Source organism: Vulpes vulpes, chromosome 11 (genome assembly GCF_048418805.1).
Source record: "Vulpes vulpes isolate BD-2025 chromosome 11, VulVul3, whole genome shotgun sequence".
Classification (NCBI taxonomy): Eukaryota; Metazoa; Chordata; class Mammalia; order Carnivora; family Canidae; genus Vulpes; species Vulpes vulpes.
This window is the reverse complement of record NC_132790.1, coordinates 37,418,907-37,436,742: the sequence shown is the minus strand read 5'-3', so window position 1 is coordinate 37,436,742 and position 17,836 is coordinate 37,418,907. Positions and strand designations below refer to the sequence as shown.

General features: G+C 33.4%; 1 protein-coding gene across 1 annotated transcript in view; it reads right to left on the bottom strand.

Annotated features, from left to right (window-relative positions):
- TMEM135 (transmembrane protein 135) overlaps nt 1–17,836 on the bottom strand; it is a 224,548-nt gene that overhangs the window by 173,550 nt on the left and 33,162 nt on the right. The window contains exon 4 of the mRNA XM_026015215.2: nt 12,733–12,766. Within this exon, the coding sequence (XP_025871000.1) occupies nt 12,733–12,766 (34 nt within the window). The remainder of the gene's footprint in view (nt 1–12,732; nt 12,767–17,836) is intronic.

Here is a 17,836-nt window from a genome sequence, read left to right as displayed (position 1 = left end):
TATAATGGGAAAAAGACAGTATCTTCCATAAACAGTGTTTGGAAAATTGGAAAGCTACATGCAAAAGAATGAAACGGGATCATTTTCTTATACACAAAAATAAACTCAAATGGACTAAAACCCTAAAAGTAAGACCCAAAGCCATAAAATCCCTAAAAGAAAACATAGGCAATAATCTCTTGGACACCAACCTTAGCAATATTTTTCTGATCTGTTTACTCAGCCAAAGGGCACAAAAGCAAAATAAACAACTGGGATTATATCAAAATAAAAAGCTTTTGCACAGTGAAGGAAACCATTAACAAAACGAAAAGGCATCCTACTGAATAGAAGATATCTGCTAATAATATATCCAAAAGGGGTTAACACCTAACACATATAAAGAACTCACATGACTCAACACCAAAAAATAACAATAATAATCTAGTTTTAAAATGTGCAGAGGACCTGAATAGGCATTTCTCCAAAGAAGACATACCAATGGCCAAGAGACACATGAAAGATGCTCAACATCTCTAATCATTAGAGAAATGCAAATCATAACCATAATAAGATCTCACCTCATATTAGTCAGAATGACTCAAATCAAAAAGACAAGTAACAAGTGTCAGCAATGATATAGAAAAAAGAAAACCCCTGTGTACTGTTAGTAGGAAAGTAAATCAATGCAGCCACCCTGAAAAACAGTATGGAGTTCTTCAAGAAACTAAAAACAGAAACACCATATAATCCATTAATCCCACTTCTGAGTATTTCCTAGAAGAAAATGAAAATACTAATTTGAAAAGATACCTGCACCTCTGTCTATTGCAATGTTATTTACAACAGCCATGATATGGAAGCAACTAAAGTGTTCACTGATAGATTAAGTGGATAAAGAAGGCGTGGAATATATACACAATGGAATATTACTCAAGCCATAAAAAAACGAATGAAATCTTGCCACTCGTGACAATATGAATGCATCTAGAGGATTATGCTAAGTGAAATAAGCCAGACAGAAAAAGATAAGAACCATATTTCACTTACATGTAGACTCTCAAAATCTAAACAAATGAACAAACAAAAAAACAACAACAAAAAGAGACGCAGACTTATAGAGAACAAATTGCTGCCTAAGGGAAAGGATAGGCAAAATAGGTGAAAAATTAAGAGTCACAAAATTCCAGTTATAAAAAAAATAAGTCACAGGGATGAAAAAAAAACAGCATAGGGAATATAGTCAATAATACTGTAATATAATTAATCATAGTGAGCATTTCATAATGTATATACCTGTTAAATCACTATGTTGTACACTTGAAAATAATTTAGCATTATATGTCAACTATACTTCAACTCAAAAAGAATTAAATATGTTGGCCTCAACATAATTATGTTGAATGATTATGAAGGTAATCACTTCTCTTCAACTTTCTGATACCTGGAGTCCCATTCAACCCTATTTCAGTGCTCTGTTTTTACTCCCACATCAGAATGGTGTCTGTGGGTGTTTGAAGAATGCCAAGTGTTCCCAAAGTAGCACTGTTCCAGCACAAGTGATGGTGCTGCATAGGAGTCAAGGCTAGGGAGTTTCAGTTTGAGTAAAACTGGCATTATTTCTCCTTTAAATATTTTAGTAGACCTCACCAGCAAAGCTATCAAGGCCTAGCATTTTCTTTGGGAAATGGTTTCTAACTACAAATCCAATTTCTTTAATAAATGGATGATCATGTTATCTATCTCTTCTTGAGTGAATTCTTATGGTTTGTATCTTTCAAGAAATGTAACCATTTCATCTAAGTTGTCAAATAAAATATATGGACTTAAACTTGCTCAAATTATCAATAGTAGTGAACTTTTAATACCTATATGCTGTATGTTGATATCACTTCTCTCATTCCTGGTATTAGTAATTTGTTTACTCTCTCTTCTTTTTCTGATCAGTCTGGCTAGAGATTTATCAATTTTATTCATTTTTCAAAGAACTGGCTTTGGGTGTATTTAGTTTTTTCTTTGGTTTTCATAGAAAAACTTATTTCCACACTAATTTATTATTCCCTTCCTCCTGCTTTCTTCGGGCTTAACTACTCTTCCTTTTCTAGTTTCTTAAAATACAAACTGAAGCCAATTATTTAAGACCCTTCTTCTTTTTATAAACATTTAGTGCTATAAATTCCCTCTTAGTAGGCAGTAAATATATGCCACAAACTTTGATATGTTGCTTGCTTTTTTTTTGTTCAGATTAAAATACTTTCTAGTTTCTCTTCTGATATCTTCTGAAGCACGTTTCTTTCTAAATATTTGGAGATTTTTCTAGTATCTTTTACTGTTTTAAATGTAATTACACTGTGGCCAAACAACAAATTGTATAACTTGAATCCTTGGAGACTTGTTCTGTAGTCTAGAATACGGTCAATCTCAATGGCCCTTGAAAATAATGTGCATTCTGTTGTTGGATAGAGAATTCTAAAAATGTCAACTACATCAAGTTAGTTAATAGTGTTATTTAAGGCTTCTATATCCTTAATTTTCTTTTGACACTATCAATTATTAAGAGAAGAATGTTGTTAAGCTCCAAATATAATTGTGAATTTGTGTATTTCTCATAGCAGTTCTGTCCGTGTCAATTTCTGCTTTATTTATTTTGAATCCTTCTTATTAGGCACATAAATATTTAGGACTATTATAACCCAAATAGCATAAAAATCTTACATTGCACTTTCATTCTTTCCTCTTGAATGTTTCACTACTGTTGCTATACTTTACTTTTGCATATGCTATAACCCTGACAACCTACATTGTTGTTATTTTTATAATTATACTTTTAAAAATATATATATATATGAAAAGTATGTTTTATATTCACCCATGTAGTTACCATTTCCAGTGATCTTCATGTCTTTGTATAGACCTAGATTTCTAAATGTTACCATCTTCCTGAATACTTCTTGACAAACTTCAACATTTCCTCTACTACAGGTCTGCTGGTGATGATTTCTTCAGGTCTGTATATCTGAAAAGGTCCTTATCGTTGTTTTTTACAAAGATTTTTCTAGGAGTGCCAGGTAACTCAATGGGTTAAGTCTCCAACTCCTGATTTTGGCTCACATCATGATCTCAGGATCCTGAGATCACACCCCACATCAGGCTCTGCACTCAGCTCAGAGTCTGCTTGTCCCTCTCCCTCTGGTCCTTCCCCACTCCCTTCTCTCTCTCTCTCTCTTTCAAATAAATAAATAAATAAATAAATAAATAAATAAATAAAATCTTAAAAAATATTTTTCTAGTTATACAACTCTAGGTTGACAGTTCCTTTTCTTCAGTTCTTTCCCCACTCCCTTCTCTCTCTCTCTCTTTCAAATAAATAAATAAATAAATAAATAAATAAATAAATAAATAAATAAATAAAATCTTAAAAAATATTTTTCTAGTTATACAACTCTAGGTTGACAGTTCCTTTTCTTCAGTTCTTTAAAGATGTTGCTTAATTCTCTTCTGGTCTATATTATCCCCAATGAGAGATTTGCTTAATTCTCTTCTGGTCTATATTATCCCCAATGAGAGATTTGCTGTCATCATCTCTGTTCCTCCGTATAAAATGTTTCTCTTTTCTTTGGATGCTTTCAATATTTTTCTCTATCACTGGATTTGCTGACTATGATTAGTTTCCTTCCTGTTCAAGATGCTTGAGTTTCATTAGGCTTCTTGAATATGATGGTTTAGTTTTCATCAAATACGAGACACTTTCATCCATTATTTCTCCAAATACTTTTACTGACCTTCCCTCCCTCTGTCTTTCAGAGACTTTTGTATGCATTTTGGGCCAATTCAAATTGTCCTACTAAATCACTAATACTCTGTTCATATTTCTTACTTTCTCTTGGTGTTTCTTTTGGATAGTTTTATTGCTATCCCTTCAGGTTCACTAATCTTTTCTGCAAGGTCTGATATGCCATTAATCCTATTCTGTGAATTTTTCATCTCAGATGTTACAGCTTTCATCTCTAGAAGTTTAATTTGGATCTTTTTTTATATCTTCCATATCTGCTTAACATGTTCAGTATTTCTCCTAGCCTCTTGATTATATGGAATATAATAATAACTAGTGGTTTGATGTCCTTGTCTATTAATTGTACAATAGGTATCACTTCTGAGTTGGTTTCAAATTATTGATTTCTCTCATCATTATTGGCCATTTCCCTAATTCTTATCATGCCTGCTAATTTTTCATTTATGCTAGACATTGTGGTTTTTACCTTAATTATTGTCTATTTTTGTTTTCCCATAATTTTCCTTAAATTTATTTTGGGATACAGTCATTTGGAAACAGATTCTTTCTTGTCTTTTTTTTTTTTTTTTTAAGATTTTACTTATTTATTCATAGAGACACAGAGAGAGAGAGAGAGAGGCAGAGACACAGGCAGAGGGAGAAGCAGGCAGAGGGAGAAGCAGGCTCCATGCAGAGAGCCCGACGTGGGACTCGATCCAGGGTCTCCAGGATCACGCCCTGGACTTGCAGGCAGCACTAAAGCGCTGCACCACCGGGGCTGCCCGATTCTTTCTTGTCTTGTTGTTTGTGGTGGTGGTGGTGTTATTGTTGTAGACAGGCCCAGAGCAGTATTTACTCTAGGACTAATTTTGCCCCACCCTGAGGTAAAATCCTTTTAATGCTTCAATGACTTCTAATGCTTCTAACTCTTCACAATGCCTTGCAAATTATCAAATTCTCCACCTTTAATGGTGGGAACAATAACTGTTTCTAGCCCTGTCTGATTCCAGAGGATTTTTTTTTTTACCCTCTGATGATGAGTTTGGCTGGTTTTTTCCCCAACTTCAGTAGATTCCTCACATGCATGCACCAATCAGAACTCACCTATTTGCTGGGATCCTCTGCACATCTCTGGAGCCCTCTACCTCTCACCTGTCCTCCTGCAAACTGTGGCCACTTTGTCTCCTTGGACTCTTGGCTATATCTTGTTAACTCTGGGACACAGTTAGGCTATGCCTGTTTTACATCCCTTCTTCATGGCCTAGAAATGCTTTCCAGGTAGTAAGCCAAAGCAATCACAGGGCTCATCTTGCAGGTTTCAATCCTTCAGGGGTCACTGTTCTTCACTGCTTAATGTACAATATTTTGAAAACTGTTGTTTCTTTTTTCACTTTTTTTGTTGTTTCAGGCAGAAGAGTAAATAAATATGTTCCCTGTTACTCCGATTGAGCCTGCATCAGAAATCATCTTTTATTTTAAACACAGTAAACATAAGTTTTATAACATTTTCAGATAATCCCAATACACATAGTCTCTGCAGGTATGTTTTGTTGTTTATTATTTCTGCCAGATCTTGATCTTGGTGCCTTGTTTTCTTAAGTGCTTGATTATTTCTAACTACCAAAGAAAAATATGAAGAAGGACTTCTGCTTCTGGAAAGATTAGGTACATGCCTTTTCCTTATTCTTCCCGCTAATTACAACTAAAAACCCTGGACATTAGATACAAACATTAAAGACTGAAAATTGAAGAGAACAGATCATCTATAGATCTTACAATTCAAAGGATAACATAGTAGTGAGTACCTACATTTTCTTTTTGCCTTAATTATCCCACTCTTGGAGCTGAAGAGGCCTGACAAGCTAGAAATGCTAACATGCACAGACAAAAAAAATCTACTCTGTCTTGCTAAAGAATCAAGAAAAGGGCAGCCTATCAAAACACAAACTTTTGGACAATAACCACTCTACTCCCACCAAACACCACAAAAAAGAAAACTAAAAAAACAAAAACAAAATCCTGTGGCCCAACGGCAATGACCAAATGACCACCTTCATAAAGCTTTAACAAGGTACTCTACCACCCCCCCCAATAAGGAAGAGTCAGAGAATACCAAGTATCAAGTGAGAGAATACCAATACCAAGTACAGTCAGAGAGTACCAAACACCAAAACTTTCATCCCTACCAGCTGATAACTAGGCCTTCACTCCCCTACCCCAACCTGGGGATGTCAGCTAAGACCATGCCTACCCAGTAGCAAAGAGGAGCTATATCCCCCTTCACAGGTCAGTGAAAGCCAAATGCTTATTATACAGGTTGCTTTTGTATTTTGCATTTTCCTTTCTTATATATTGGTTTCCTTTGTCCCTTTTAGATTTATTTACTTATTTTTATTAGTTTTCCTTTGCATTTGTCTCTTTCAATTTTATCGTATATATTTTATATTATGTTTACCAAGCAAATAAAAAACAAAGCTGTATGAAGACTAGTTATGATGACAGGTATACCCAAAGAGAAATACACTCTTTTCTCTTTTGATCTAAGTGACCTTGAAGTAGTACTCCAAGCCATTTATAGCAAAGTCCCTAATAGTTTCAAAGTTCAACCTCCAACAGTAAAATCCCTAAGATAATTAATCAAAGTACTCAAATGGAAACATAAGACAAAAAAGCACAAGACAAAGCTCTCTCCTAAAGTAACAAGAATTCTACCTCCAAATGAACTACTAGAATGATGGTATTTCTCACATTCTAAGCCATTCTGTCCCTTTATCAGGAAGTACATGACCTAAAAATCCATATTCTTAAATTATATCCATGGACACCCAGAAAAATCCACAAAACAGTCATGTACAAAGATGTTCATCACCACATTGAGATGTTGAGGAGTTGGAAGCAATGTGGATATCCACCGCTAGAAGAATGAACAAGTAAAATGTCGTGTCTGAAATATTCTAAAATTAGATAGTGACCATAAATACACATTTTGTGAACATACTAAAAATCATTGGATTGTAAACTTTAAAGGGGTAAATTTTATGGTATATGATTTATATCTTCAAAAAAATATTATAGAACATACATAGAGGATGAATATTCTGACACACCATGCAGCAGTCAGAAGCAATGCATTGGAAGTACATAAAACACACATAGGTTTTGAAAATATGGTGTCAAGTAAATACAACAATACAGATATATCTTGAAAATATAGTTTTAAATTATCCAATAAAAGAAAATAAGAGAGCATCATTAATAATGCCCCTTTTTGTGCTCACAAGGTTGGCTATAGTCTCCAGGAAAATCCCCCTCTATTCTACCTTTGTAACCAAGAAAGTGATGGCAACTATAAGGAACCTCTTCTCAAATAACAGTATCTAACCTTCTACAAATTAAAGTAAGAGTTCAATGTTGCCTAATGTTATTGTGGGTACCAGAAATACACTCTTCAATTTAATTCAAAGAATCAGAGTCAGAACCAGAAGAGGAGTATCACCCCTAATTCTGGTACTTCTAAGAAGGATTCCAACAGAAGAATGTACTAGTTCAGGAATTCAGCTAAGGACAGATCCACTTACTCCTCGGTTTATTTCCTGTGGGAAAATGAGATCATTTGGTTGGCTTAAAGGAGGGTCTTAGGGCTAATGGAGGGACAAAATTAGAACAGATATAAAGATCATTCTCTCTCATCTTTGCCATTTTTAATAGTACTTGCTCCCAATATACATTCATTCAATAATTATTTATTGAGGGCAGCCCCGGTGGCGCAGCGGTTTAGCGCTGCCTGCAGCCCGGGGTGTGATCCTGGAGACCCAGGATCGAGTCCAACATCGGGCTTCCTGCATGGAGCCTGCTTCTCCCTCTGCCTGTGTCTCTGCCTCTCTCTTCGCTCTCTCTGAATGAATAAATAAATAAATCTAAAAAAAAATTATTTATGAGCATATACTATATGCTAATAAGCACAATTTGTAGGTACTAGAGACATGTCAGTGAACAAGTAAGAGCCTGCCCTTGCCCTTAAGCAGCTTACAAACAGTGAGGAGGAAAAAAACAACAAAACAATTTCAGTATTTATAAATGCCACACAAAAAAAGAAAGGATTACCAGTTAGAGGACAAAAGACAGGATTATGAGTTAGAGAATAGAGAGAGAAGGGTAAATTGTTTAACTCTGATAATAAGAAAAGGCTCTCTCAGCAGGTGACAATGAGTCAACTATATAAGAAGGAGATGCTAGCCAAGAAATTTGGGGAAACAGATTTCCAAGCAAAAAGAAAATCAAATCCTGAGGCACCTGGGTGGCTCAGTGGTTGAGCATCTGCTTTTCGCTCAGGTCGTGATCCCAGGGCCTTGTGATCCAGTCCCGCATAGGGCTCCCCACAGGGAGTCTGCCCATGTCTCTGCCTCTCTCTGTGTCTCTCATGAATAAATAAATAAAATCTTTAAAAAAAAGAAAAGAAAATGCTAAATCTATAAAAGAACAAGTTTCAAGTGTTAAACAGACAGAAAAAAAAGCCAGTGGAAAGAATGAGAAGAAAAAGTAGAAGTCAGAACTTGAAGCCAAGGTAAGGCATTTGAATTTTATTTGGTATATAGTGGGAAGGGGAAGGTTTTTCCATGTCTCAAGCAGATCAACATGCTGTAATCTGTATTTCCAATGGCTGACTACTGATGTGGAAGACAGACTACAGGAAGACAAGAGCAGAAAGATGTAAAACAGTGAGGCTATTAAAGTAGCTCAGGCAAGAAATGTTAGGGCTCAAACTACGGTTAAAATCATGGAGGTAGCAAGTCACTGTAAGATCCAGAATATACCTTAGAAGTAGAATAAGATTTCCTAATGGGCTGAACTAAGAGTATAGAGAAGAAAAGAGTAGAAAACTCCTAAGTTTCTGGCCTGAGAACTGGATGGATTGTTGATGTCCTATGTTGCAGAGGGAAGGCTTAGAGGAGCAATTTGAGAAAGGGTGTTTATAAATGTTTTTTGAATAAAATATTTTCAGTTTATTTCTTTCAAGTTCATCTGTCAAATTTCTCCAACTAGTTTACAATCCATTTCGTATTTCTTTTGTATTCTTATATGCCTAGCACAGTACTGATATGTATTAAATAGCTGCTAAATATAATTAAATTGCAGTGGCCTTATAAGAAAACATATGAATCAACATTTTCAAACCTTATGTTTAAAAAATCAAATACAGATGTCTTAATCAAAGACACTGCATGTTTAAAATTAAAACACAAATGCTAGAAGCAGGCCTACTAAATATATATTTACGATTTTAAAACACATGCATTGTTGAATGCTCGGTTGCATAAATGAAATTGCTGAAAAAAGTTTTCAAAGGAACCTATATAGATTTTTAGATGTAATGACTTTTAATTAAACTAAACATAAATGAACTACACTTAACATCACATTTTAAATAATTGCTAGTAGAATATGATGAATTTTGAAAGACTGGGACCCTGTCATTGCCACAACAAACATAATAAAGGGAAATCATATCAATGCAAAATTTTATATCTTCTCTTTTAAATAAGACTGTGACAAAGTTGAATCTAAGCAGCTGGCATTCTTGTAGGTAATTGGTTCTAGTATATTAGCCCCAAGAAAACATTCCCATCATTTCAGAGCCATATCGTGGGCAGAAGCCAGAGAAAACATTTAATTCCTCATTTTATACTTGACAAAGTATATACCTTTTATATATTTTGCCCTTTAACAACTAATTCTCTATTAATTCTAAAAAGTTAAAAACCTATACTATTTTTTAAATTGTACACTTTTCCTTCCAAAATATGCTAGCAAACACATAACAAGAAAACATTTCCAGAAAGGTAGTAGTTCAATTGCCTTAAGTTTATAATTATTAAAACTGCTAGTTAATCATTAAGGCTATAAACCACTGATCTAATACTGAGACTTGCCAGGGCTTACTGACAGATATCATGGGTAATAAGAGTAACTATAAGGGAGACCAGAAAAGATCTTTTGATAATAACAAAAGCACTAATAGAGCTGCCCTTTATTTAGAGTATGTCGCTCTCCACCTGTTCCCAACAACTCTAACACAAACACAACTAGCAAAATGTATACTCAAACACTATACTGTTTTCTGTTTTAAGACAACAATCAGTTAAAAAAAACAGAGATGAGGTTTATTTCCATTGGTTTACCTACTTCTCTCTCCCCAGTAAAGTAGAAGGTCCCCTAGAAGCAGAAATTATATGCCTTGCTTATTTTAATGACTACAATTTCACTCACAGTGTCTACCACAGTAGATGTTCAATGGTTCTTATCCTTTTTTTTTTGTTTATAAACCTTGACCCCAACTTGCCAATTCTTGGAAAGGCAAGAATTTTGTCCTGTGGTCACCAGTGACATGTCTCTAAGATGGAGCTGCCTCTGAGTCCCCTCCTTGCTTCAAGGTTCAAGTCCGATGTAATTCATGAAACCTTCTGATTGCTTCTGCCCAAAGCTAACTTTCTTTCCTAAGGTTCTAAGGACTGTATTGGCTTATCACATAGTGGACATGAATGCACTATCTTGGACTATTAATTACCTCTTTATTTTAAATCCAGATCTAAGGATACCTGTACCTCAACTACATTCATTTCTAGGACAGAATGATAGTTTATCATTTGTGTCCCAATACCTAGCAAAGCACAGTGCATGCAACAAATCGTTATTAATAAAAATAAAGACAAAAATAATAAAGATAATATGAAACTAGTTCTGCATATTCTATCTTGTAACTCCTTTCAAAGGCATGTTAATGCCTTTGAAATTTTCTGATCAAAATAACTAAGAAATGGGTAACTATCACAGCCAAAAATAACAAGATGATATTATTATTGATCAAAGAGTTATTATTTCATTGTCTCCCAACATTTGGGGGGGGGGGGCTGTGTATATATGTATATGTATGAAACCAACCCACAATTATGAAGATATAACAAGAAGTAGAAAGGTAGAAGCATAACATCCAAAAAATAATTTTTAATATCATGAGCAATAAAAACTAGACAGCATAGTCACGAATATGTCCTCAATTTTTAAACAAGGGTATATAAAATGTAGTGTGAATCTATGTTGTGTCTTTATGTATGTACACTATAAGTGAAGGGAATAAGAAACACTAAAATGATAATAATGACTACATGGTAAAATTACAGATTTTTTTACTTTCTTTTTTCTGCTTTTCTGTAATTTCTAAATCAGAAATATGATACCTAAATACAATAAATAATTTTGAAATAAAACCTCCTAACATTTAGAAATATTGTTGTTGATACTATAAACCAACAATTTTAACTTAGTCTAGGTAAGCAATACTAATCAAGTTACAGAAGTTATTTCTTAAGACTAAACTCGGTCTCTCTGAAAATATTTAAATCTTTACCTACTCTGCACCAACTACTCTCCTATTACAGGAGTACTTGTATAGTAATAGTATAAATAAAAGGCTCTGTTTAGATAAAGAGAATTAAGCTTACTAGATTACCACTGGTATCCAGAATATATTATGTACAAATTCACTTTCCTTTCAACATAGTCAAAATCTATGTTTAAAAGGCCTTTGATCTCATTAAAATTTTGCAGTTAATGATTTTAAAAAATCCTTAATAAAAGATCAAAATTAAGTTTTGATTCTTGTTGTAAAGGAAAGAAAGGTTCTTCGTCTTGACTACAGTAAATATCAACATAATTTTGTTACTACTATACTTTTATAAGATCTTACTGCTAGAGGAAACTGAGTAGAGTGTATATGAGATCCCTCTATTATTTCTTACAGCTGCATTGGATATGTATATGATTCCTTCAATAAAGGCTTATTCTTAAAAAATACAATATTTTAAGGGCAATCTCCAACATTGATTATAGCAAACAAAGTCAAAGATCATCTCTCCAGGAATTAATCTAACCAGGCAACACACCAAAAAAAAGTTTGTGAAACTCGACTTAGAATTTAAAGATAAGTATATAAATACAGATAGTATTTGGATATTAAAGTATACACCATATGGTAGTATAGAAAAGCATGTGCATGGTTAAAGGGGAAAAGAAAAAAACATTAAAACTCAAATCCATTCTAGTACGCAGAAATATTTTTAAGTTTTTTGAAAAATGAGAACGAAGAGCAGCACCCAGAATAGTTTGATACTCTATCATGATTCTCACAGCATGCTATAATTTATATTCTAGTCCCTTTCAAGCATTATTATTTCTACTGTGACTTCTTCACTAGCAGCAAACTCCGTAAGTATAAGTACTACCTCCATCTTATGTATCAGCAGATAGCACAGTAATGGACATATGGTTAAAAGCAGAGCAAAAATTAAATATTTTATAATTGAAATGAGTTGCTATAAGTAGCACTCTGAACTCTATTCCCTTGTCAGAGAATTCAAGACTAAAAATTTTTTTAGTTGAATTTTTTAATGTTGCCTATCAACTTTCAAAGATTTTCATATAAATACATTTTTAAATAATGAACTTGGAATTGAAAATTATATAATTATATAATCTTGATTATATATTTACCATATTATATATTTACCATTATATATTACCATAGATTTCATTCCTATAAACTTAGAAAATTTAGAAGCCCAGCTAATATGTTACTAAATATACTCAGTATTTGGAGATAGGATCAATGCTGTTTTGATGTTCAAGAATAATGACATCACAAAAGCTCATCCTTAAATCATTTTCCCATAAGAAATGGCAATAGAAGCAGGGCAATGTGCCCTTATTCCTCCTGAAACAAATGGATGGAATAAACTAGATGGCAACAAGGTTCTTTAAAATATTTAAGACTATCCTTCAAAACAGAGACACAAGATATTGTGAAATTTAAGTAGCTTTCCTTTTTTTTTTTTTTTTTTTAAGGGAACTTGATTTTAAAAAGAAAGATAAAAAAGCCCACAGGAAAACTTCAAAAGCAACAACAACAACAAAAAGGAATTACTTACCAAATTGGCCATATAAATTGTGAGCAGCCCTCTCCTGCAAATAATTTTAAAAAAAAGAGACAGAGTGAGATTAATAATCAATTTGATTTACTAATCACTTTATCATTTTTTTAGAAATCAAAACAATTATCAGGAGTAGTTGAGAAAAATGGCAGATTACACTGAACTAAGTTTTCAGTACCTTAACAACTGGATCTAAATAGATTCCACAAGTCATTCTGTTCAGTTGTCATTAAACATTCTATTTAGTGGTCATTAATTAAAACCATGCAAAATTACTATTGCCTTGTAATTGTTAACTAAGATTACTGTAGTGATCATTTCATAATATATGCCATTAACAAATGATTATGTTGTACACTTGAGAATATTATAATGTCACGTGTCCATTATAGCTTTACTTTAAAAATTACTATTTTCTTATTGTTATATATTCAGAGGAAGAGGAGTGTAATTTGCTATTAGTCTACATTTACACTAGAGAATTCTATATTTAATTTAAAAAATCTAAAGAATTCATCTTGTCAAAATGTCAAGGCCAAAACAATGCACATTTAATTGCAAAAAAATCAGGTCTTCTATTTATTTCACACATAACACAACAGTTCATTAGATGTCCTTACAAATCATACTAAATCACGTTGGTTGTAATTTCATTGTTAAGTGAGAAGTTAGGCACTAAGTGAATTTTCTAATGCCAAAGGACAAATGAAAGTTCAATAAACATTCACTTTACAGAAAAATTGCAAATTATCAAACTTATTAAATGAGAATTAAGGTAGAAACTCAAAGGATAATTTTATGCCCGTAATCACTTTATTTAACTTATACTGCATGTAAGACCATGAATGAAGCACATCCCATTCTCTAGGAAAGAGGTCTTAAATGTTTTAAGAGTTTAAGGGCAGAGTCAAAATAAACTGAAAATTATAAAAATTTATTTGGAGTTTCAACATTGAACATTTTTAGTACTTAAAAAAAACTGTAAATAAAACAAGTACCAATATCAAATCATGTTCATTTAAATTGCATGCCACGGTCTTAACATTAACATTGTCAATAAAATCTTGAAGTCAAAATCCAGTCACACATAATCTTGATTGTTCGCTATTTAAAATGGCTTAATAAATTTCTAATATCATTAAAGCCACATGGAGGCAGTATGATTTAACTGAACAACTGAAGTTTGAAAATCAGGGTTTCATTTAACTTTAATTCTCTGGTACTCTGTAATTTAATTTTGTCATTAGAATGAGGGAACAAGACTGGTTACCTAACTTACATCTTTAAACATAAAAAACAATTAAAGGAAAAAACATACATTTATCACCAACATATAAACATAACATTGGACCTACTCTGGTTGAAGAGGGGAAGGAGGTCTAGACAAACCCATGGAACTAAAACCCGCAGGCAATGACCCTGCTCAGCAGGTCCTAATGTTCCCAGCAAAACAAGAAAATTCTATTGCTCATCTAAAAAAGATTTTAAAAATCACTAATAAGATTATCTTTTAGCTTTCTTGTTTATGATTTGTATAAATGACTTGAAATTATTCTTAACTAATCTTTACCGATCTTATTAGTTCCTACCAAATTCTAAATCAATGCTCTAATAGTACTTATTTTAAGTAAGTTATATAAAGAAAAGTTAGAGTAATATCTGTATCCAAGAGTCACACATACAAAGAAAGTTAAATCCTTCTTAAGTGATACCTATTCTTACCAAAAGCTGGTATGAAGAAAGAAAACAATACACTTAATTACAAAACCAAAAGTGTCTCTGCAATTTCAGTGGTAGTACCCAATGATACATTTCCTTATGAAGTGAACTACTGTATTTGTTCCACTAATCTATTTCCATCTCTAAAATTCAACAAATTATCTACCTGATAATGTAACTGTTTATCTTTAACTACCAAAGATTATTTTGTTTACCTTCACATTTTCACATACCCCCAATAGTATCTGGTATCTAATAGGCATTAAATAAATATTGAATTACTAGACAAAGTGTTACTAGGAACCCAGCCCTATAAAAAGGAATATATTAGAGACATACAGAAACATAATCACAAAAGATAGCCATTAGACAGGAGGGAAAATTAGTGATAGCAATTTATTAGCAAGCAAAGATGTGATTAGATTATTTTACATTTGCATAAAACTTAATCTACAAGGTATTATCAATATTTGAAATCAGATTTTATCCTCAATAGTCCTGTGATGTGTAATGTAGATACTATTATCCTTACTCTACTAAAAACCAAGAAACAGAAAAGTGGTTTCCTTACATATACAAATATCACAAAGACAAGTAGGAGTTAGGAGTCAGTTTCATGTTCTTTCCAAAATATTGCTTCTATGGCAGAAAAACTGTCTATTACTAACTTACCTTTAAATTCTGCAATGACTTGTTTAATACAATAACCTAACGGGTTTCTGAGCTTCAAGAATGAGTAAAGCCCTGACATACTCTTACTACTGAGAAAAAGCAGAGGATGTATTGTTATTAAATTACAACCTATCCTGGTCTCAAGTTTCAAATTATTGTTCTTAAATAATGAGGAAGAACGCCTCCTTCCTAGCTTTACCTGAATTCCAACCCAGAACTAATAGCCTCACGAATTAAAAGACAGTATCTGTGAAGGACACAATATGCTGTATTATACAGCAGACTCTTTTTGTAGGTTTCCCTGGTGTGGTGTCTTCAACTTCAGCTCCAATGTCAATTTGGGAGGTGCAGAATATCAGAATATTGATTTAGTTTACCACTTCTCCAGATATGTTCTGTATCACAAGAAACCGGTAACTCAATCAAATGCCATTTTATTATTTATCATTTGACTATATTCTAGCCAAGATCTGAAGACAAACAGGTTGCTCCCTTCTTAGTGGAATAAATTCTCCCTGGACACCAGATGACAATAGTGATGGGGAAGGAGAGGTGCCAGTAAGAACAAAAGGTGGCCCAGGCTAAACTAGGAAGGACTAGGGCCAAGAACTTTTTAAATGTCACAGGAGATGATGATACACAAATACTCCCGTTCTTTTGGAAATCACTGGATAGGGAGATGGGTGGAGCTCAGTGAATCGCAAATACACTTTTTCTTTTTTTTTGGATACAAGAAGGGGTGAAGTTCTTCAACTTGCAGGCAAAATTTAAGGGGGTGTGCACAGCAAGGGGTACTACTTTAAAAAGTAGTAAGAACCACTGTTTAAGCACTCTATGTAATAAGAGTATCATTCTTCCCAAAGGAAAACATTAAAATTATTAAATTTTCCTGACACTTCAGGAGATTAAAAGGTATCCTCACAGTCTGCTGGAAGTCTAAATTTCATTATCTTCTAACAACATTATTGTATCTGATTAGATGGACAGTAATGGTCTTTTTCTTTTTCTGAAAACCTTAGTAGATATATTCTTTGGCTAACATTCTGAAACTGTTGAATGATATTGTATATACCATATTTCATAACTAAGGCTATTAAAGAGTATAGCGGGCATGGTATAACTTAAATGTTTATATATTTAAATTCTAAATGTTTATTCTTTCTCCCTCTCTTTCTCCCGCACGTCCTCTTTCTCTCTTATAAATATATGTATTATACAAAAATATACGTTTTTTTGTGTTCTACGAAAAGGGGGGATTACAAATTAAAGAAAAAGTGGAAGTTCCTATCAACTGTAATGGCTTACTAAGAGATGCTATTTAATCATCTCAGAAAGTCTTTCATAATGGAATAAATATTCATCTGCCAGAATGTCTTAGAACGCTATAAAACTACTGCCTTAAAGTTCAAGAACAGATAAAGTAAGAGCAAGAGTTTACTATCATAAGCTATTATATACAGCAGATAATACAGAGTAAACTTTTCAGAAGACTATGAGGTAATTTAAATTTTTTTCCTGTGATGAGAACAAGATACTGAAACATGAAGATGTCAAGAACTTATAAAACCAAATTCATGGTATTTTATTCACATATCAGAGTTCACTCATTTTGGTCACATCTGCCTGGGAGTTTCATAAACACAACAGTATAATTTAACAATTCAACCCATGAATATGCTTAGAATATGCAATTTTTGATATTTAAATCCATGCCCAAGTTTGAGCACCCCACAATTTTAACTTATCTAAACTAATACTAAATATCAAAGCAAATTCCATAGCAATTCTACAAAACAAAATCCATCAGAACAACTTTCTGAACCACAAATAAAATACTTCCTAGAAAAAGAAAGAGAAGACTAGTTCTTAACAGCCCACCTAAGGATAAAGTAGATGTTACCAACGCTTCCTGCTGAGTTACTATGATCACAGTTCTTTGTGGCACAAATTTTTTAAGCAACCCTGGAAACAACTTCAAAGTTTTCTCAGAATCCCACAGTGATATGATTAAGATTTAAGTAAATTACCCTCTTACAAAGTGTCAGGAACGAGCTGGCAAAGCATGCCTAATTCTGTAAAAGGAGCAAAGGGAGACTGGGAAAGACGGATGGTTGGAAGGATGGATGGATGGATGGGTTAGAGAGAGTTGGAGAAAAAAAGCAGCAGGAAGGAAGGAAAGTTAAACCAGTGTAGATGAAGACATACTTATGAAGATAGCTAGATCTCTACTTATACTTCTGTATCTATATATGTTCATTATACATACATGTATATGTGCATAACTACACTATATGTTCTTACCTCATTAAATGCTTTGGAAAAACTGATTACACAATTGAGTATGAAATATATAATCTCCGAGTAAAGATTTCACTATTAAAGTTTTAGAGATTTAATTAGAACAACCATTACTTGCTAATTTGAAGAAGGAGAAATAAAACACTGCTCATCTTCCATATTCTGCATCTTCCAATCTACTACTGATTTTATTTAAAAAGTATGAACTGGGGATCCCTGGGTAGCTCGCAGCTTAGCTCCTGCCTTCGGCCCAGGGCATGATGCTGGATTCCCTGGATCGAGTCCCGCATCAGGCTCCCTGCATGGAGCCTGCTTCTCCCTCTGCCTGTGTCTCTGCCTCTGTGTGTGTGTGTGTGTGTGTGTGTGTGTGTCTCGTGAATAAATAAAAATTAAAATCTTAAAAAAAAATTAC